This window comes from Melospiza melodia, chromosome 12 (assembly GCF_035770615.1).
Source record: "Melospiza melodia melodia isolate bMelMel2 chromosome 12, bMelMel2.pri, whole genome shotgun sequence".
Lineage (NCBI taxonomy): Eukaryota > Metazoa > Chordata > Aves > Passeriformes > Passerellidae > Melospiza > Melospiza melodia.
This window is the reverse complement of record NC_086205.1, coordinates 25,033,121-25,056,355: the sequence shown is the minus strand read 5'-3', so window position 1 is coordinate 25,056,355 and position 23,235 is coordinate 25,033,121. Positions and strand designations below refer to the sequence as shown.

Genomic DNA, 23,235 nt, shown 5'->3' with positions numbered 1-23,235 from the left:
AGCATCCTCCTTCTGACAAAAGGAAAAGATGTTGGGAGAGAACTGTTGGGTTTTTTAAAATATTTTTTAGCCATTTGTAGCTGTTTAATGCTAAGGAAGGGAAAGTGGATAAAAATTCACTAACCAACAACTTAGTGAAGTGCACTGCTGTTTTGATCAAGCATTGCTGGGGGTTTGTGAAAAATGTTTTTTGGAGACCCAAAGGTCTCATTTCACAGCTTGAATGAGCTGACAAAGCTCAACATCTCCACCTTCTAGGGTGTCAAAGGTGTGTGCAAGACACAAGACTTCATGAATATGCACAACACAACCACATAAAATATGTGGGATAATCTTAAAATAGTTATTGCATCATCTTTGATTAAACCTTCTCATTCTTGAGTGATTCTGTGTGTGGTTGGACCCACATGGGGAAGGGGATTGGGCAGCACAGGCCCGTGCTGTGGGATCTATCCTCATTCCAAAGGCTGTAGGGATATTTCCTGGCTATTTGTAGGGATCTTTCCTAGCTATCTGGGGGTTCTTTTGGCAGGATATGTCATTCAGAGTTACGTAGTTTGTAAGGTCTTACTTCACTTTGGTGAGGGATACTCGTATAGAGAGTAAGATGTGGTGAGCTGGAGGCCTGTGCATCTCCATAGAAATGCCAGCCAGAGCAGTGACCTGATTAGCCTTTCAAAGCTAATTATCTCCATGTTATTCTGCAGCTTTCACTCTCCAGCCTTCATGCTCAGAGCTTCAGTTTGCTTCTCTGACAGAGAAATATTTCCTGGCAGCTCCTGGCGCAGGCATTTCAGATTGTGACAGAAAGCTCCTGCTTCCCTCCCGCTCCTCGTGCGCCTGATGGAAATGAATGATGAGACAGGATTTGGCTTTAAATCACTGCACAAATAATGTGACAAATTAATATTTGACATTTACCAGTGTAGGACTGTCAGGCTGATGCTGTGCCCTGTGCATCCGTGTGCTGTTCCTGGGGCAGCCCAGGCAGGTGGGTTTGCTCAGAAAGGAGTGCCCTGGTCTGAGGAAGGCAGAGGGAATGGGCTTGTGCCTTGTTTGTGGAGCAGAGGCAGCACTGTGTCAGGGAGATGGGCTGTGAAATGCAGAGATATCCTCATTTCATGTTTTATTCTGAAGCGAAGCAGTTCTACTCGAGCATCGCGAAATGCAGAAATGGTATTTTCTGAACATAAATACCATTTTAAATGGTATTTTAAATGGTAATTTTAAAGCTCAGTTGTTGGCAGAAGTCCAGATCTGTAAGGGATGCTGAGGCTACAGCTACAAAAGCGTGTTTTCACACATGAATAAGCTGCAGAAGTCAAGTAGAAAAAGGTCGTGACCTTATGTTAACCTTCTTTGGTAAACTGTCATTTCTTATTTATATTATTGTGCTCTCATCTGTCAAGGCAACTGCAGGAACTTAGAGACAAGTGAAGTCCTGTGATTAACCGTTGATGGAAAGGAGCTCCTATTTGGTTGATTGGAGTGATATTGCAATGGCTGCAACCCCATCCCTGGGGGTTTCAGTCAATCCTCAGAGCTCTGGCTGCTTCCCTGACCTTTGCCAGGGGGAATTTGGGAGCAGCTGCCTCCAGAGCCAGAGTGTGACTGTGCCAGGGCCACCACTGGTTACCCCAGAATGGAGGAGTCACCAGGGTCACCGCTGGAGCCTGCTCCCAGGGCAGGGGGGACTCTCCAAACACTGTTTGTTGCCTTGGAAGAGTTAATGGTGGGCTAAAAGCAATACTGAGGGACATGTCTGAGAGCAAGAAAGTGTTTATTAATAAGGTGACAGCATTTATTAAGTCAATAAGGTCTGAAACACAGCTTACTCTTGTCAAAATTCTGGTTTTGTGGAAGAGAACAAATGCTAATTCTGCATTTGGGCTGCTTTCCCTTGCCCAACAAATCAATGTACAGGTGTCTGCCATGTCCTGTGATAAAAAACTGAGGGACATAATACCATGCGCTTGGAGGGAAATGCCAAGGCATTTTTAATTATATTTATCTAATTTTTATTAGAATGGAAGACTAACAGAAATTTGTCTACTGGAAGGATTCAGGATGCTTTTGCATGATCTTAACTCCAACAGTTGCATTTGATTCAGCACACATTGCTGGCAGGCCATGACTCTGAGGTACTTATTGCCAGGAACACTTCAGCAGAAGGAGAACAAGGAGAATATATTTTACAAATATCAAAAAGCACCAGTTCTTATTCCAGATGCAGCAAGTGCCAGACCAGCTGAACTCAAATCTTACAGCACTCAAGTGAAGGCACCCAACCCTCTTCATCTTCCTCTATTTCAAGACCTTGTTTTGAGACAAGGAAATAAATCCAGTTGCAGGAATTGTTTCACAATTATCTAATTATCTGTAAATTAATTACTCTGTCCACCTAATATCTGCCTCTTAGAGGGAGGGGAATGGACAGCTCCACCTCATCACCTCACCTGGGTGAACCATCTTGATAACTGAGGCATTTCAGTTATTTCAGTATTGGAATTTTGCAGCAATTTTGAAAAGAAGAGAAAAGGAATAGGCAAAAGAAAAAGGCTTGTGAGAGGAGAGAAGGTAAAACCTAATTGCTGATTTTTCCAAACATGTTTTTAGTGGCTTTCAGGTATCCTGGGACTCCAGCTTGGGTTTTTAGAGCTAAGTCAGATAATTTCAGGTATTTATGTTTCAAAGTATAAAAAGCTCACAGTAATCTGCCAAGGAGGGGTAAAGAGTAAATATTTTCTTCTCCATTAGTTTGTACATCCAGAATGCTGGTAAATGTCTTATATTTGAAGTGAATTCAACAAGAAGCAATATCTGTTTTTACATGTAAGTATTATGATTGCTCCTACCTGTCAAATCATTATTTTTAGTCATGAGTAAAAAGGTTAATAACTGCTTTTGATTTCAGATCCCAGTTGGAAATTTAAAAAAAAAATAGGGTTCCCCTACTTGTCTTACAGAGGGAACTGAATTAAGTGAGATTAGGGCTTAATTGTGCATTATAAACACTGTTTGGCATTGTGCACTCAAGAGTGTTTTCAGTGTATTTCAGAGCATATTCAGTGTATTTCTGGACACTGCTGGATTTAGGGAGGAGGACTGTGTGATTTTTGTGCATGGCTGCGGAGGAGCTCCGGGCAGAAACTGCTGGAGATGTTCTACATTTGCAAACTTGATGGGGAATCTAATTTTATTTCCACTCCCGAGTCATTCTTTTGGAATTCTCAATTTCGGGCGTTTCTCTGAGCAGGAGTGATGGCTGGGGGTTGCTCCCCTGACCTCCCTCGTGCTCTCCCATGCTGTGTTGGATCCAGCTGGGATCAATAGCTGCGTGGAGCTGCTACACTCTCCCAGGCAAATTGTGTCATCTGTCTGCATTTGTCTATTCCTGGTAGTTCTACAGCAAAAAAAGCCCTCCAAATAAGTAGTAAAAATGACAGCATAGTTGTAGTAAGGGTAACACTGACTTCAGCTTATTGGACTTTTTAAATTGATTACCTGAGTGCTGATTCCTGGCAAGCCTGAGCAGGCAGGAGCTCGAGCTGAATTTCTGGGGCTCATTCCAGGCTGGCAGTGGCTTGGGCTGGGCAGTCCCATGGCTTTCTGTGAGCCCTCCCCAGCAAAAATCACAGCTACACAAACCTTCTCAATCTTATAAAAACACATCGAACACTAGACTCAGCAAATCCCAGCATTTTGTGTCTGTTTCTCTTCAGACACACTGCTCAGGCCAGAGCAGACACTTGCCACCTGGCTCAGAGCATTTCTGCATTGGTCTGGGCTGAGAAGAGCATCTGATGCTCTGATAATTGATTTATTGTTGATTTTGTACTTCTGAATTTTTTATTTTCGATTTTTTTTTTAAATTTTTAATTTTTGAATTTTATATATATATATATTTTTTTTTATTTTTGAATTTTTATAATTGTCCTGCTTTAGTTTCTCCCCAGTTCCTGCTTGGCTGCTCCTCCCTCGCGCACCGAACAAAGGCGGCTGCGAGCTGAACCCCCCAGATCCTCACATCTGCCATCCCTCGGGGTGCACAGGCTCACAGTTACGACAGCTCCCTCCAAAGTGAGCGCTGCCACTGCAGGCTGGGCTCGTTTATCCTGGATGTGTGTATTCATCCACGGGAGCTGAGAACAGGCTGAGTCAGTTTGCAGTCACTTTTTGAGCAGAAGTTCTATGCGCACCAGTTGGGTCAAGGGTGTCGTTGTCCTAATCCAAGGCTCCAATGCAATGGTTGAAGGAGTCCTACCCAAAAGCCCTTGACTTTTGGGACCACTTATATTTCAATGATTCCATGATTATTTCCAGATAATCTCGGTAAATCTCTTTTTCTCCACGGTGCTTGTTTTTTGGTGCCTAGATTTTTGCCTTTGAACGCTTAATTCAGCTGCCACGTTTTAATAACAGCCTTCTGCATAAACAAGCCGTGGAACTGGCAGTTTAATTTTCAGGTTATGTCAGACTACAGGGTTAGTACACTGTTAGAACACTACCTAACACAGGGTTAGGTGTAGTGCAGCTTGTCACCGTGTCACACGTTCCCTGCAGCTCAGCTTGTGCCGCGTTCCAAGGCAGCAGCATCTCTTAAAAAAGCATGGCTCATACCCCAGGGAAAACTGGCACCTTTTCCCTTTGCATTCCAGTTATCAGATGAATTATTGATCGCTGATCTGAAGGGGAAGGCTTGTTTCTGGGTGTCACAGTAGCAGCACAGGCAGAGCCCCATCTCCACGGCATTTCCCATGTGGCGCGCGCGGCTCCCCGTGCGTCACAGCTGATTATAGACCCGGCACAGGGATTGCTTCCCCAGCCTTCCAGCTACCTTGTCTTCCTCCAGCTCCACCAGCTGGGAGAAAATATGGAGCAGGAACCTCAACTTGCCATTATCCTTGGGAAGGAATGTCCTCCAGGTTGTGGGATGTGCAGGGACAGTGGCTGTCACCCCCTCCATGGTTCCTCCCCGAGTTTTGCACAACAAAGTTGGGCATGGGCAAAAAAAAAAAATGCCCTGGAGAGTTTTCTTTGTCCAAACCACTTGATGTATAAAGCTGTATTGATCAGCTTTTGATAGTGAAAACATCTAAAGTTCAGAAGTATTGCAGTGTTTGCCATATTACTCAGGTACTCAATGCTTTTAATTAACGGGGGAGCTGTGAATAGCTAGATGGAAAGCCTCATAGAAAAGGCTGTTATTGTCCACATGAAAGACAATATTTGGAAATAATGTGACAAAAAATGATAGACTGGAGTACAAATATGTTTTGAGATATTTCTAGGGCTCTGATTAGTTTATATTATCTAGTTTTTTGCATGTATGACTACATCTGAAAGGCAGGTTATAGAGAATGTTAACATTCCAGTGGGCTGATTGACAATAATTAGTTTATTTTGAAGGAAAGGAAAGAAGCAGGGTATTGTTGGAGCTGACTAATGCGAATTAAAAGCCAGGTAATCTTTTCTGCAATTACAGAGATACAATGATTGCTGTTATCAGAGAAGAAAATCCACTCGTACTTTTAAGAAGCATTGTGTAGGAAGAGCTTTGCAAGCCTGAAATTGAAGCTCTGGTCATGGTCTCCAAAATTACACTTAGTAGTAATTTTATGCAGAAGCAAGACTTCTGAATACTTAAATTATAGCTTGTTTGTAGCAAGGTATTTACCAGCAAATACAGGCATCTTATAAACAGCACATGAGTCATCTTGGTGTTCATTTCGAGCACATCGAAAATGCAAATTGCAGCTGAATTATTCTTGTGTGGAGAGGCAAGGCTTAGAAAAACCTTAAATTTGTACTTTAAATGGAAATTGTGAGCGGAAAAATGTGCACATTTGCCTTTCAGAGGAGGGTATTGTGCAGAGTGGCTACAGATTTTTCTGTAGCTTTGCCTACAGGCTGTGTAAACAAGAACTGACAGCAGGTACAGGGATGGGAAAGAGCACAGCTCCCCTGTGCTGTTTGTGCTCCTCTTTGGGAGCATTTAATACTGTTCTTCACCTGGACACCTCATAGAACTCCCTTTTTTTTTTTTTCTTTCTTTTTTATTATTGAAATGCCTGTGGATTTTATGAGCCATCTGATACAACCCTAAAAAGCTTTGAAACAATTTGTGATAAAATCTAAAGCAAACAGAAACTCTGTTCAAAGCCCTGGCCCAAAGGAAGCGATCCAGACATGACTGTCAGCGAGATAGCAACTGCTGGGAGAGCTACACTGCGTTATTAAAAGATCAGTAGTTTGATCAACATCATATTGGATTACTCCAACTTCAATTACAGGAGCACCTGAGGGCTTTAGCTGGGATATATTAGAAGAACAACTTGAAGTGAACTTGCTGTTGTTGCACGCCAGCTCTGTGAAAGGCCCACCTGAGAACCCTGTGAACAGCTCCTGTCCCAAGAGGGGCTCAGTGTCAGCCCAGGAGTTCAAAAACAACTAGTAATAAAAATGGAGCAATCAAGTGGTTAATTTGATGTGAATTTTAATCTCGGGAAGAGGAAGAAAAAAGGAAGTAAAATAAATTCTTCCCTGCCTGGTGGCATTATTGATACAAAGACAGGGTGAGAGAGTTGGGGTGGCTCAGCCTGGAGATGAGAAGTGTCTGGGGAGAACTCAGAGCCCCTTCCAATGCCTGAAGGGGCTCCAAGAGAGCTGGAGAGGGACTTTGAGCAAAAGCATGGAGTGATAAGAGGGAGAGAAATGGTTTCAAACTGACAGAAGGCAGATTTAGATCAGATACTGAGAAGAAATTGTTCCCTGTGAGGATTGTGAGGCGCTGGCACAGGTTTCCCAGAGAATTCGTGGAATATCTGAAAGAGTTCAAGGTGCCAGGCTGGACAGGGCTTGGAGCAAGCTGGGCTCGTGGAAGGTGTCCCTGCCCATGGCAGGGGAATTAGAACTGGCTGATCTTCAACCATTCTGTGATTGATGGTTAGGATCCAGCTCTGGGAGTTGGCATGGATAGGTTTGGATGTGTTCATGTCACTTCACTCTCCTTCTAGAACCTCTGCAGAGTCACAGGTGATTTATGTCATAAAGGAAGCAGAGCAGGAAAACCTGTGTAAAACGCTGTCCTTTGCTCCCTGGCAGTTTATCTCAGATTGTCCTGGAGCTGGGATGGCTCCTGTGGGGATCAGTGCTTGTGGTGGCACCTGGAGAGGCAGCCCATGAGCTGACGGCTGCAGAGCAGTGCCAGAGCCAGCTGTGACACAGGGACAGGAGCTCGTGCTCTGGTCTCAGCTTCAGAGGGGCACAGGGGGACCTTGGAGGCTGAATGGTGCCTGTGCCCCCCCCCGTCACAAACCACATCTGTATTCCAGCCAGCACACGTGCTGCAAGCTGGAAACACAGGATTATGAAGGTGTTTGCATGATTATAATTTTCTTGTGCGTGTTTTACCTGCTGTGTGTGGAAAACACATTTCTCTGCATTCTGCCGTGGCAGAGGCACGGAGCTCAGCAAGTGTGCGTTAATATTGCTGCTAGCAAAATCCAGGTGTTCTCATCACATCAGGCATTTCTCTTTTTATTCCAGGACTACTCTTGCAAGCTGCCACGTCCTGCTGAGAGGAGATGCTGATGGCCCAACACATAAACCTCCTTAACACGGCTCAGAGCTGAGTCCACACAAGGAGCTTGGGCTGTATCATGCTGTCACTTATTAAGTGCAGCTCCTTGTAGAGATCCTCTCCTCCTTTGCCACCCTCCCACCTCACAGCAGGGCCCAGCTGGGTTGTGCTGAGGAGCTGTATTCAAAAATTGATAGACCCATAACAAATATTCTCTCTGCTGTTCCGCCCCACATCAGAAAATCTTGCAGTAGCTGCTGATACTGGTGATCTCAAAGTCTTTCTGCTAAGCAGAAATCACCTGAAATTTTGATACTTGGCTTTAAAATGTTTCCTTCTAACTTTCCTGTTTGCAGCCAGTGCATTAACCTCTTTTCTACTGGAAGCAGTAACATTAATGAAGCTGGGGTTTTTTGGTTGTTTTTTTTATTTTTAGGAGCCTAAGTTACCCTTTTCTCTGGTTTGTCATTCTTCAGCTTGTACTCCCTTGTTATTTCATGTGGTCATTCACTTATCCTGGCACAGCTCTTCACTGAGAGTTTGTGTCCATCTGTGTGGGTTTCATTTTGATGGGAGTTGGAGTCGTCAAGGGGGTGCAGTTGCCAAAATATCTATTAGTGTAACCCCACTGAGGGGGCTGGTAACCCCATCACTCTTCCTTTTTGGCTTTGCTTTGCTGAGATGCTGTGTGCTACACCAAGATCCCAAAAAAGATCATTCTTTTTTTTGTTTTAAATACTTTGAGTGGAGAAAAACATACAGAACTGCTTATTGAAAAGATGGAAAAATGTATTTCTGCACGGCTGTGTGAAAACATCACAGTGTTGTCTGAGGTCTGGCCGTGAAATTGTCATGTTCCTTGCTTTAATTCTATAGCCTGGTTTTCCTGCAAATTGTCTGGTTTCAATAATTGCTTAAAGTGTGTGCGTATATATATATATATATATATATATGTCTCTGTCTGTATATTTAATGAAGAATTCCTTGAAACTCTAATTAGGGCTGCTTGACTCCAAAGCAGTTTACATATCACAGGCTTACACAGCTATCAAACAGATGCTTCTCCTTTTTTTTTTCATTCAGCTGACATTTTCATTTTCTCTGCATATTTTGAGCACTGAGCAGTGATGTGTTTTGACTCCTGAGGCTACAGATGATATCAAAATGAGGATTAGAAATGAAGCTTTACCTGTCAATTAAGTTGTTAAGCTTTTCCTCCACAGTGTCTACACTTTGAAATGGCCTGTTTATTGAATTTGAAATAGTTTTCATTCTTGACTTTGTTTAAATTGAATGGACAGTTCTAATTATAATCTTCAGGGTTTTCATCTGCAGCATATGGTTTGCATTTAGAGCTGTGGATGAGGGGCTCTTGGATGTTTATTGAGCTAAACCACTGTTAAATATCTCGTGAGAGAGTGGCATGTCAGGCATGGGGAGTAAGCAGAAATGAGCAGCACAAATATTGGCCAATTTTCTCTTTTCTCATCACTCTGTGCAGGAGATCTCTGTCCTGGGGGACAGCTGGGAAATGAACTGTGGTGGCAGGGTCCAGGCATTGGGGGCAACAAGTCACCACTTTAAGTGGTTGTATGGTGCCAGTCTTAGCTTGAGAGGAATATTGAAGGGACGGGAGGAGGGAATGGAGTGGAATGGAATGGAATGGAATGGAATGGAATGGAATGGAATGGAATGGAATGGAATGGAATGGAATGGAATGGAGTGGAGTGGAATGGAATGGAGTGGAATGGAGGCTTTGCCATACCGAGTTCTAATTACCAGGATCTGTGCCAGGTGAATGTTGTTCTTTCCAGTCACCTGTGGCCTCCACTAACAGGGTTGTATGATACCTCATGACAATTTAACTATCTCTTTACTCCCCAGTAAGGCCAGTGACAGACCAGGAAATGAAATCCAGGTCTCAGACCTGATGGGGTGGATGGGGCAGTACTCACAGAAGTCTTCTCCCCAAAATCAGGTTGTGGGGCAGCTCCTGCCACTCCTGCTCCATGGATCTGTCAAAAATACCTTCGAGATGCCTCTGTCCTTTTCCCTTGAAAACAGGCATCAGGAGATGCATCTCCTTTCAGATCTGGACACAAATATTTATTACCTAGCACAAGGTCCCATTGATGACTCTGCTGTTCAACGTTTCACAGCATTGTGGTTTCCACCCTTTGGTGTTTCCTGTGTAGAGAGAGAGAGAAACCAGAAGGAGAGAAGTGAAACCTGGCCCAGGCACAGCTGAAAGTCCTTAAAAGCACCTGGGAAAGCACATGAGGTGTAGGACAAGGTACCAGCTACAGGGTAGAAGATGCCTCTCCATGATGGACCAAATCTCCAGGGAGAGCTGGAGGACAGACTGACAGACAAAAAAGCTGTGGTGATCTAATGCCATTATTTAGCTTCCCTTCCCCATTTTCAGGAGCAGGTAGATAATCAGATCATTTGTAAAGCCTCTTTTTTTTGCCTGCAAAATGTGTGCTGGTAGAAGCTGCTTTGTCCTTTATCCAGGGTAAAGAAATGTGGTAGAAAACCGGCTGCTCGAACGAGGGTTTGGTTCAAAGAAAAAGAAATACATTTTTTATTAATATGAACTGGTTTTGTTTTTTCTTTTTTTGTTTTAATTTCAGGCTTTGTTTTGGACCAGACTTCAAACTTGTATTTTCCTTCCTAGAGTCAATACCAATGTAAAACTTCTTTGATTGTGGAAAAGATGGCCAAATATTTTGCTAGCAACAGGAGTTTCAAACCCTGAAAATCATTTTTGTGTTAGTAAAAGGGGAGAGTTCCTTTTCAAAACTTCTGCTGCAAGAGCAAATTTTGTCATGCTTTGTCAGGGAATTCACACTGGTTTTCAAATTTTGGATATTTCTGAGCTGGAGATTTGAGCAGTTCTGTGATTTAAAGGAAGCTGTGAGTTGAATCTGTTATAAATTTACCTATATATATATATAGGTAAATTTATATATATTTATATAAATTTTTATATAAAAAATTATATATGTATATATATTTACCACAATAACAGAGGCTTATTTCTTTTAAGTTTTACTTTATAGAATAATTTCTGACTTTTGTGATCAGCTTAAGAATGTCTGGGAACCAAGCCTGTTTCCCTTCCTTCCCATGAGTACATAAATTATTTAACTGAAAAACACACTAAATAATGTGTAAAATCCTCCATGTAATTAGTGGGGAAAGACCATATGATATTTTCACTCCGTAACTTTTGTGAGGTTTAAACACCCTTTGGAATATAGAAAAGAGAGTAGTAACAGTGTAGTTACAAATAACAGAAGGCAAAGCACTGTCATGCATCTTTGTTGATTTAAAATATCACGTTAAATAGCAAACAATCAGAGTTTTCTTATCAGATGTACGAAATGATCTGCAGCTGAAGAGTCTGGGGGAGCTGGTTGGGGCAAGGGAGGGGTGAGCCAGATTGTTGGAATTTATTTCCAAATCTGTGTTGGAGTTGAACAGTTTATCCACTTGTGATAATTTTAAATAGAGACTCTTAAGGTTTCTTGTGGTACTTTACTTAAGATCCAGTCTTCCCTCTTTCTCTGTCACCATCATTCCTGACTGATCCTCACCATATTTTGTGGGGACCAGTGACCCACAGAGCTCCCTGGGTACAGAGGGGTCAAACCCTGATTTTAGTGAATTTTAAGTGAATTTTAAAACCCTGATTTTAGTGATTTTAGTGAATATTTTGTGGGTATCAGTGACCCACAGAGCTCCCTGGGTAAAGAGGGGTCAAACCCTGATTTTAGTGAATTTGTGTTCATTTTAAGTGAATTTTAAAACCCTGATTTTAGTGATTTTAGTGAATACTTTGTGGGTATCAGTGACCCACAGAGCTCCCTGGGTAAAGAGTGGTCAAACCCTGATTTTAGTGAATTTTAAGCTAATGCTGCAAAAACTAGACCATGCTTCTTCTTTCTGGTCTGCATTTTTAAATTAAATAATCATTGTAATTATTTTTAATTATAATCTGACTTTAAAACCATCAGCATAAACCATTCTCTGAGTAAATCCAAGTAGGGGTTTGTGTTTCCCTGCTTCTGCTGGTCTCATCCTTTCTGCAGCAGGCTGGGGGATTGTGGTGGCTGGAAAGAGGAAATGCTTGTGTGTCATTCATTCCTGTTTTATGTAGTATTTCTTAGGAATTTAATAAAAAGGGTGTAGTGAAAGTCATTTAGGCCAGATCCACAGATGCTGTGTTTGGGTCCCTGTGTGCAGGTACCAGCAAGGAATGGGTTCTCACATCAGCCCCCAGCTGGACAGAAATCTTTCCATCCATATGGAAAAACACCATATTCTGGTGTTTGTGGGGTAGGTGATGCTCACAGCTCTTCGGCCTCTGCCTCTCTGTGTTGCTCTCTGCTTGACAAAGTGAAGAGATTTTGCTGAAAGCTACTTAATAAATAAACAATCTTGAAATCATTTAACCCCTGAGGTTGGAAAAGACCTTCGAGATCAAGTCCAGCAGTCAGCCCAGCACCACCAGTGTGGTCACCATTAAGCCATGTCCAGGGATGGTGGCATTTCCATCACTGCCCCAGCAGCCTGTTCCAATGCTTTATGACCCCTTCCAGGACAAAATTGTTCCCAATATCTGCTCTAAATGGTGAGGTTGGTCCTGCCCAGTTCTGGTTTCTTTCTCCATCAGTGCCTGGGTGCTAGGAAAAGGAAGTTTTTTGTCTGCTTATCTCTCAGAAAACCCTGATTCTGAACAGTTCTCAATCTGCAAATTTCAATAGTCAAAGGAGGGAAAGCCTGTTCATTTGTCACCCTCCAGAAATGCCCCTGGCTGGGGGAAGCTCCGTGAGAGGCTAACCTTGCTGTCACCCTGTGTCACATAAAGCTTTTGGCAGTGTCCCTCCTCAGGGATGAGAACACCATCCCTGGCATACCTTTGGCACATCATCTCTCCTCCATCCAGGATTCTCAAAATGGAGGCTTGTTATCCTGTTTTTCTTTCTTTTTGGAGTTCAGTTCTGTATCTTGTTTGCATTTCTTAGTGGTCTTAAAAAGCAAAGCTTTCTGTTAGTAGAGAATTGATTTCTGGCAGGATCTTGCTTTCTTTCTTCCTTTATAAAAACCATGATTGCAGGTTCACTAATTATCAATGTTTATTACTGCTCTCTGTATTTTTGAGGAGCTGATTGATCATAGCTGTTCCTGAGCATTTTAATAATGATATGAAAAATGCTGCTAATGTGACAATCCTGAATTCCAAACAAGCAGTCACACAGCTCTGCACTGAAACAGGTTTTGGGCAGGGCAAATGGACTTTTAATTTGGTTAATCAAGTCAATTAGGGACCAGCTTCCTTGATGATTAGCAGGGCCCTCAGTCAGGAGTGTGGAGGATTTCACAACCTGGAACTCCACCTGTGGGATCTGCCCTTGGAAAGGGAAAGGAGCTGGCAGTGGGTTGGGCATTTGTGCATCACATCCTCTTCTATTGTGTTTGGAACTTGAGGTGTTGGCATGCAGGAAGGGTCAGTCCAAGTGCACAGCCCTCAGGAGCGTGAGGTGCTAAAAAAGATGTGGTTAAAATATTTTAAAATATTTTAAAATATCTTGGGAACACACAGGCTTTGGGTTGTTTGACTGAGTATAAGGTAATTCCTGATGAAAGGTGAACAAACCAGGACACAGGAAGGTACCTTCAGTGGGGAACCGCGCTGTAAAGCATCTCTGCAATGTTCTGAAGGTGAGAAGGGGAATATCCACACACCACCTCTGCTGTGTTCACCCAGCAGTGTAATCTCCATGGCAAAACAGCCTGGGGACAGCACACAGCTCTCACTTTCCTTCTTGTCTCCAGGAATTGCTCTCCCTCTGTCTTGTGGGGATGCAGCTGCTTTCATCACAGCCTGGCTTGTGATAAGCAAGCCATAAGTGGCTTGAAATTCAGGTTATTCAGATAAGCATCCTGGGTTGTAGCTATAGAAATTTGAGCAGGAAGGTGTTTCGGTTTGATTTGCGCTGGAAGCTAATCCAAATTTAATCACAGATGCAGATACAATCTTCCATAATCCTGTGATGGTCTAGAATTGAAATGGAAGGGCTTCATATTTCAAGAATGCTTTTAAATATTTTTTTATACATCTGCTATTCTAGAATAATTTCATCTTTCTGTAGCCAAGTAGAAAAAATAATGTCCACTTGTGTACCTACAAAAGCAGAAACTGTTCTTTTGCTGCTACATGTGTCCTTTACTAGTACAGCAATTAAAATGTGAAAGTCCAAATAGTTTAGACATTTAAAACTTCCAAATGCAGTTCAGGCATTTAGATCAGTGTCTGCTTTGCAGACTGCTCTACAGACAAAATAATTAGGGAATTTTTCTGCTGTAACTGGGGGCGAAGCTGTTTCCTGGCCTTGAGATGGAGGAGACGTGGAAAGGCGACTGCGCCTTGCATTTCCCTTGATTTTATCTGCTGGATGTGAAGGAATCTTTCAGCATATAATCCTTAAAATATTGATCTTGCAGAGGAAGTCTGGGGCTGGAAGGGATCATCTGTCATCAGCTTTGCTGTTGGTGTGGCGTCGTGGAGCTGCATTTTCAGCTCCTGCTCTCGCCTCCTCTTGCTGCAGGGAGGCTCAGGCTGGGGCTGGGTCTTGCTCATGGGCACAAGTGGTTTAGGAGCTTTTATTTTGCATTGAATTGTGCTGCCTTTCAGCAATATCACTGCTCTGGGATGTGCCAGCACGAGGGAAATGCTGCTCAGGGAAGAGCTGCTGCTGGGTGCAGAGCGCCCCCATAAACCAAGCCACTCCTCTAAATCTCCAAATGGAGACTAACAAATATCACTAACTCCCAGCTCGTTTTTTTTAGCTGGACTGTTTTTTCTCCTTTGTAAGTGCCAATATCCGAACTTAAAACTGTGTTTGGTATATGAGAGAAATTCTCCAGCTGATCGTAGCCTATAAAATTAAAATACTGAAGCTCCCAGTGTTTGAGTTTATTGAGGTATAAATACTGGAATGTGGTGTACTATGTGGTTCAGCTGCTTCCTTGTTCTATTTTTCTGAGTCTTTTTGCTTATTTTATTTCTCTGACACTCCATACAAAGGGTTTCCTGGGTCTGATTTCGTCCTGGCATTTTTCAGCAGTCTGGTTCTTAGCGGCATGGAATTAAACAAGGTGAATAACATTTTCTGTTTACTGTTTACATTTTAAAAGGCAAAATTTCTGTTTCAAAAAAGCATATTCCAGATGTCTCCAGGCAGCAGGACATGTATGTAGTATACAGTCTAATAAAACAACAAATACAGCAGAAGGATCAAAAAGTGGTGCATGTTAGCAAATGGTCTGAATTTAAACACCAGTCAACACCAGGACTTCATTTTAGGTGAGGGGAATTCACATGTGAAGTATTAAAATTGAACTTCATAAATGCATTTCCTCAGGAGTGGGATGTTGTGCATTTCCAAGTCTTCTTTAAAGCTTCCTCTTTCAGTTAATTGTGATTAGATTTTCTAAAATGGAATAAACATAAAAGCATTAAAAAAAATATGTAAACCATGAAAGTTAAATGCAAAACAGATACAACCAGAGCAAAGATATGAAAGCCAGACCCCTTGTTCCTCAAGAGCAATATGGGGGGGAAATTCCTTCACTTCCCCCACAGGAGCAGTTGTGGACTTGCCTCCCATTAGATAATTTCAGAACATGATCTGAAGAGCAATTAAATCAGCAGGAGGCTGCAGTGTTGAAAGCGGGGGGGGTTTCAGAGATGCCTGTTGCAGGAGGGAGGCTTGACTTGGGGAAGAAAATATCTTTGGCATTTGGATAATTTGGGACAAGAATCGCCCCTGGGGGAGATGGTGGGAGGTGGAGCTGCTATCCCTGGGGACTGCTAAGGAAAGGAGAGACAAAATCTAGGCAAATCTCTGCCAGGTGGATTTTTTTCAGGGAATGGACTAATTGACCCTTATTTCCAATGACCCCATGTTGATTTTTAAGGTAATGGTGTCAACATGTCAATCAAATGCTATTTACAGTAGGCCAGCGTTGCTGAAGAGGTGCAGAAACTGCTTATGTGGTACTTCTGGAAATTCAGTTTTTTATGATTCTGTCTTAGACCTTCACCTGTTTACTTAAACTCTTCTTGATCTTTGTCCATCATTGTCCATCATTTTCAGCTGGAACTTTGCAGCAGTGTTCTCAAGCTGGTTTAATGCTTGTTTGCCTCTTCATTTGACCGAATGTAATCCTCTAAAATCCCCTGAAATATGGAATGATGCCTGCTTAGCTTTGGAAAAGATATCAGCAGGAGCTCACATCATTTTTCTGGGAGGTTTTATGAGAAGATGCTATGGAAAGTTTAGGTGAGCACAAGGAAGAACAAGGCACAATGTTTTCCCCCTTCCCTGGAAGTGTCCAAGGCCAGGCTGGACAAAGCTTGGAGCAACCTGGGACAGTGGGAGATGTCCCTGAACATGGCCAGGGTTGGAATGAGAGGAGCTTTAGGGTCCTGTCCAGCCCAAACCATTCTATGATTCTATGTTTGTATGGCAAGGGGCACAGAAAATGCAGCACAAATTCCTCACTCTTCTAAAGTTTTCTCTTTAAGCTCTCTGTGCTATCCATGGTTGAAAATGTAATGGTGATGGAGAATGTGTCTGTTTTCCACTCATGTCAGTTTTACCTGCTTGTACCCCCAAGAACAATAGGATTAAAGGCTTGATGCAAAAGGAAATGTTCATAGAGCAAGTTTTTATAGAAGCCAAAAGTTTGACCAGCAGTTCCTACTGGCTCGGATGTGTTATCTAACCCTAATTCTTCCTGGCCTCAATGAAACAGCCATGTCACAAATCACTCTAATTAACCAGGACTTCAGAAGCAGAGACTACAGAGGCAGTGCCTGCAGGAGCTTGGAAAAGCACCATAAAATTCCACTTTTCAAATTCCCCTTTTCTTTGCTGCCAAAACGAAGTAAACAACAACCCAGCCCGCGCTCCCTGCATTCTGGATGAGCCCTGCAGGAGAACCAGGCTCTCTTGCAATCCTCCCTCACCGTGTCCCTCCCTTCCTTCTGCAGACGTGGACGAGTGTGAGGTGCTGAACGGGGGCTGCCAGCAGGGCTGTGCCAACACCCAGGGCTCCTTCCAGTGCCAGTGCCAGCCGGGGTTCCGGCTCCACGCCGACGGCCGCACCTGCCTCGGTAAGGAACCCTCTCACCTAACTGCAAAGCCTTCTGACTCTCCAGTCTGAGCTCTCACTAAATATCATTACCCTCTCTGGTTCAAACAGCCTGCGAGGGTTCAGGTATTGCCAAAATTGCTCTTTATTTGTTTTTTTTGTTGAAAGAACCTCCCTTTCAACACTGCAGCTCCATGCCAACGGCCGCACCCACCTCGGTAAGGAACCCTCCCATCCTCCCAACATCTGGCAAAGCCTTCTGACTCTCCAATCTGAATTTTTACAAAATATCGTTACCCATTCCGGTTCAAGCAGCCTGTGAGGGTTCAGGTATTGCCAAAATTACTCTTTATTTTGTTTATTTTTTGGGTTTTTTTTTGTTGAAAGAACCCCCCTTTCAACACTGCAGCTCCACGCCGACGGCCGCACCTGCCTCGGTAAGGAACCCCCACTCATCCTCCAACTCTGGCTTTTCTCTAACTGCAAAATCTTCTAGACTCTCCAATCTGAGTTTTCACTAAATATATTACCCACTCTGGTTCAAGCAGCCTGTGAGGATACAGGTATAGCCAAAATTACTCTTTATTTTTTTTTTCATTTTTTTGGTTTTTGATGGTGTCTCATGTTGGCGAAAATTCTTTTGCAGGAGGCACTGAAGAGCTTAGGGTGTCTTCATTTCAAATGACATTTTTTAAATTCTCAGTGTTTTTTCTTTGTGGCACATCCCAGCACTGCTCTGGGACTTGGTGAGTTTAGAGGTTGTGTCCAGGGTAAATGATTGTGATTTACAGGGTGGAGTGACCCTGTGTGTGCTCGTGTCCATGAGAGCACCATGGAGCTCAGCCATGACACATTGCCTGTTTATGTGGAGAGAATTGCAAAAATAAACTCTGTGTTTCTTAGGTTGGACTCTAAAATCTGAAACAAGGCACACCTGAGTTAATTCTGCTTGTTGTTAAAAACAATAATATGAAATACACAGTTTTTGCATTGTGTTTAAATCAGTACAAAAGTCAAATTTTTGCATTCTGCAGAAAGGATTAAAATTTTCTTTCATCTGGGAAGAAGAAAAGGGCACCTTTTGTTTAAATTTTTAATCCTGATTTGAGGTAATATGGGAAGAACAGTTAAGTACAGTCAGACCACATCTGCAGAATAAGTTCACTCACAGTTTGGGCATTGCCTCAGTTCCTGCACAAAGTCCCTTGGTTGTGCTGAACTTCAGCCAGGGATGTCATCAGTCATTGCTGGAATTATCACAGCAACACATTCCCTGATGCCACCAGGACACAGGAGGTACCAGTGCTCAAACTGTGGGAATAATGGATTTTTTTTTTTTATTTTAAAACTTATTCTTTTAGGTTTTTTTGTGTTTATCACATACAGAGACTTTCAGTGTTTTGTAATTAAGTGCAATTAAAAATGTGATGAAGTCTCAGTCTTATCTTATTTGGTGAAGGAGTGGACAAGGGAACACCATAGTGAGAGGGGAAAAAATCATGTAAAAGCAGAGTGATTCATAATTAACTAGAAGTAATTGTGGTTTTCTTTGTATTAAAAGAGAAATTAATCTTGCTCAGATCAGATCTGACTAGGGAAGACCCAGAAGTGAAAGATGTGTTGTTTGAGCTGCATTACTCCCTCTGAATAGTCCCATTTGTGGTGGAGAGGGATTTTTATATGAAAAGGAAACTAAAGGGACTTTGAGGGGAAAAAAGAGAAAAAGAACTGTGTGATAAAGGCAAAAAGTAGATGTTAATGGCAATTAAATGAATTTACTTGTGTAATATGTAAAATTTTCTGTGGACACAAAATAATTAGGTTTTTTCTTGCCTCACATAATCAGCAAGCTCAGTTTAGCTTTGTCCGAGCTGTGAACAATACCAGAGAACAAGTTTTCATTTTGTAAATGTAAATATTCTCAAGAAGTTATTCAGAGTACTTCATACAGTGACCAGCTTTGTTTGCAATGTCTCAGAAACTATCAAGGAGAAACAAAAATAAATCCTGAGATGGGAGGCAGGAGTTAGAGAGAGAGCTCTGCTATCATAATAATGGATGTACAAGATACTGAGGGAGGATATTGAGCCCTGTTCCAGATGTTCAGACAAGACACCAAAACAAATGGATACAATAAGCTCTCATGCATTGGAGAACAAGACAGTTACTAATTGATGAGGACGGGGAGAAGCATTCCATATAAATCAGGAGTGCCCAGGATCAGGACCTGGGCTGTAGCTGCTTGCTGGGGATGGAGGGTTTGCCCCTTGTGCAGCACCAGGCTGCACATTCAGCTTTCATCACTCATCTGATGAGCAGCAAACCACAAATGCCCCTCTCCTCTGACCCAGTGCAGCTCAGCAGAACACCCAGCATCTCAAACAGGCTTGGGTTAGCAGTGCTATTTATTCCATGGGTACTTCAGAGGATGTAAGGATCTCTCCTGCATGCTGAGAAAGAAAAGGGACCCCATTCTGGCACTGAGCTGTTTATGGAAGGTGATTATCTCAGCTGCAGAAATAAGAAACAAGAGTCCCTCCAGACAGGCTTTTCAGAGGAGCCCAGCCCAGATTGCTGTTAGGTTCATTCTTTCCACGTCCTGCTTTTCTTTTTTGGCAACCCTGTGTTTGTGGGAACAAAAGTGCCAAAATCATTTGAGGGGAAGCAGATTTTGCAGCCTGGATGGCTTGGAAATCTCCCATACATAAGGAAGTGGATCTATCATCTTAAAAGTTATTCAGCTTACATCTGAAGACTCAAAAACCTGGGATGAGATACTTCCTCATGTGATCATGGAATATTACTGAGTATATTACACAAGTTTTGCAGTAAATCTGCCCTCCTGCCACATCAGCACAGGGTGTTTGGGATCCTGACTTGTTGCTGGTGGTCCATCCCTCCTCTGCCAGTATGAGCCTTAAAATACGTGGGGAGAGGAAATCTGCTTTTGCCATTCTTCCTGCTCTCATTGGAAACTTCTGCTCATACTCTAAGGCAGAGAACTCCACTCATACTCTGCTCAGAGTGGGTCGTCTTGTTCAGTAATGACCAGTGTGTGAGAGTAAACTATTTAATTTCTGCATCCTTTGATGCTACCCAGTACTCTCTGCCATAATAAAATCCCATCTCTTTCAATGCTCCTTTTCTTCTTTCAGCTTTTTGGTCCTACAAATTTTGCTCAGCATTGAATTAATTTATAAACACACGTGCCAGACCAAATATTCACTGCAACCCTGTCCAAGTTTTTTGTTTGCTTTGTTTGTAATGCCTTGATTATGTTAATGCAATGAGTTTGACTTCGCTGGAGTTTAACCAGCTGGTATCTGAAAAGCTGAAACTCAGAAAGAACATATTTATTGTGGTATCAGGCTGTGGGTTTGGACTGTTGTAGATTCATTGTCTTCGGTGGAATTTATTCCTGTTTGAACTCCTAGAAGTGGAAACAGGGCACAGCCATTAGACCCTGATTCATCTCTGGTGCCAGCTGTTACCTTTGATGTCTGCTTTATGTAGAGAAGCTGTTGAGATGCAGGTTTTTTATGGAGATTTTAGCACACTAAGGCTCTTCTATATTGAGAAAGCAACAAAGAAAACGTCTCTACTACTCTATAATCTGTGTTTTCCAATGTAAATATAAGCCCTGCATGTCTGAAGTTACATTTCTTGTCACTGCCAAGGTTGGATTTAAGGTTATGTGAAACACAGGTTGGAAGAGATTGCGTGTTCTAACCCCATGGTGTCTATGCATGTGTCTAACTACGGCTTCAGAGCTAGCTCTTTGTAAAAATATCACCTTTATTATAAAAAATAATGGGTTTAGAAATGTGTGTTTCTTAACTGTTATCACCCAGGGGCCTACAAGAGAGCTGGAGAGGGAGTTTTTACAAGGGCATATTGTGACAGGACAAGGCAAAAAGGCTTTGAATTGACAGAAAGCAGGGTTAGACTGGCTGTTAGGAAGGAACTGTTCCCTGTGAGGGTGAGGAGGCCCTGGCACAGAGCAGCAGTGGCTGCCCCTGGATCCATGGAAGTGTCCAAGGCCAGGCTGGAACAAGCTGGGGCAGTGGGAGTGTCCTGCCCATGGCAGGGGATGGAATGAGATGATCTTTAGGATAAACCCAAACCATTCTGTGATCCTTGTGCTTCTCACCTACTGTCTCCCACCACTGCCCCCCTTCCCAGATACCCCCTCCCTCTCTTGGCATCACCTGGCATCACCCCCAGCCTGTCTGGAATCCACATCAGGGCTGGGTTCCTACCAAATTCCCAGAGTAAATCTTTGAAAAATGAATGTCAGGCCATATTTCTGCCTGTGCAGGTGCCCATCCCTCCAGCCACAGCCCCTTGGTGACAGCTGGAGCCATCTCCAGGAGGTGCCAAGTCTCTCTGTGCCTGGCAGCCACCAGCACAGCCCTGCCCTGTCCCTGGGGCTCTTCCCCTTGAGTCTGGCACCTCCTCTCAGGGATCCAGCCTGGTGACAACCCTGCCCTGCCTGCTCCAGGGCAACCCCTGGCAGCTGGCACAGCCACACGCCAAACTGGGGCCCGTGGGTTTCACACCTGTCCCCTCCCACCTTCAGAGCCTCCCAAACCCCTCACCGTGACAGGTTGCTGTTATCTCCCCGTCGCAGCCAGATTGGCTCCTGCCCAGAAACTGAGGGAGAAAACGGCACTTTTAAAAGCCAACGTGTATATTCTGTCACTTGGATTTAAGATGTTTTTCGTCTCCTGAAATATTTTCATCTTATTTGAATATTCTTGCTGAAAAACAGGTTTTTGGATGCAAATGTGCAGGGAGCCCAGAGTGTGTGGGGTGTGCTGGAGCTGCTTTCAGGGCCTGTCTGTGGCAGGGCAGGAGGCTCCTGGGCACAGGTGGGGATCAGAAGCCTGGGTCAGGTTTCTGGGCTCTGAGGTGCCTCCTGCTGTGTGTGCAGCCAGGAGAATGTAAAAATTTGCTTTTCTTTTCGTCTTTTTAACACATACTTGGCTGCACAAACTCAGTGTGTGCTAATTGGTGGCACAGGGTGAAACGAGTCCTGTAGTGGGTTTTGCAGCTAACATTTACTAATGTCTGTTACAGATACATCAAGAAAGACAAATATTGCTAAAATTATTATGAATAAATAACTGTAAAATCTCTTTGCTGACCTAATTGGGTTCAGAGTTTGGTGCATCCCATTATGGACCAAGTAATCTTTCCAGCTGCCCATAGAGAACACAGAATCCCAGAATGGTTTGGGTTGCAAAGGACCTTAAAGCTCATCCAGCCCCACCCCTTCCCACACTTTCCACTACCCCAAATTGTTCCAATCCCCATCCAAACTGGCCTTGGGCACTTCCAGGGATCCAGGAGCAGCCACAGCTTCCCTGGGCAACCTGTGCCAGGGCCTGCCCACCCTCAGAGTCAAGAATTTCTTCCTAATATCCATTTAAATCTCTCCACACTACATCCCTGCTGTGGAAGTCTCAATACAGCCACACACACACACACACACACACACACCCATCAGCACAGCACAATAGCAGAGTAAAACCATCACTCCTATTTTTACATGCAGCCTGTGAATAGGTGTGGGTGTGTGTTAACATGTTTTGTCAGGAGGAGAAATGTTTCTCCAGAGGCCAGGGATATGTGTTGAACAAAAAAGAATATTAATTTGCTGGGGTGAAAGAAGCAGCATCTCTAAAGATGTACAGAGGACCCTCTGTTCCTCTGGTTTGCTGTGTGTGTTCTGCAGGGCTTGTGGCTCCTGTTATTTGAATTTTTTTTATTTATGAGGCTGAGGAAATCAGCCTGAACCACAATTACTAATTTTAATCAATGAAAGCAAGGAATAGAAAAAGATAATCAATGAGCAAGTGCCAGAAGGACTGTTCTTTTGTCCCCTCCTTGCCTTGGTGGATTGGCAGCGCTTTGGTGCTGTCGGATCAAAGGGTGCTGTGCTTCAGTCAGCATTACAGCCCTCAGATCTCACCTGCCTCTCCCTGGAATCAGGGTTTCACTGGTGTGGGGCTGTGTCAGCAGGCTCTGTGAATCAGGGTTTCACTGGTGTGGGGCTGTGTCAGCAGGCTCTGTGAATCAGGGTTTCACTGGTGTGGGGCTGTGTCAGCAGGCTCTGTGAATCATGGTTTCACTGGTGTGGGACACTGTCAGGCTCTGTGAGTCAGGGTTTCACTGGTGTGGGACACTGTCAGGCTCTGTGAATTGGGATTTCACTGGTGTGGGACAGTGTGAGGTTCTGTGAATCAGGGTTTCACTGGTGTGGGGCTGTGTCAGGCTCTGTGAATCAGGGTTTCACTGGTGTGGGACACTGTCAGGCTCTGTGAATCAGGGTTTCACTGGTGTGGGGCTGTGTCAGGCTCTATGAGTCAGGGTTTCACTGGTGTGGGACACTGTCAGGCTCTGTGAATCAGGGTTTCACTGGTGTGGGACAGTGTGAGGTTCTGTGAATCAGGGTTTCACTGGTGTGGGACAGTGTGAGGTTCTGT

At 43.5% G+C, this 23,235-nt stretch overlaps 1 protein-coding gene across 1 annotated transcript in view; it reads left to right on the top strand.

Annotated features, from left to right (window-relative positions):
- Nucleotides 1-23,235, top strand: part of LOC134423873 (multiple epidermal growth factor-like domains protein 6) — a 192,990-nt gene that overhangs the window by 104,740 nt on the left and 65,015 nt on the right. Inside the window, exon 6 of the mRNA XM_063167363.1 lies at nt 16,647-16,769. Within this exon, the coding sequence (XP_063023433.1) occupies nt 16,647-16,769 (123 nt within the window). The remainder of the gene's footprint in view (nt 1-16,646; nt 16,770-23,235) is intronic.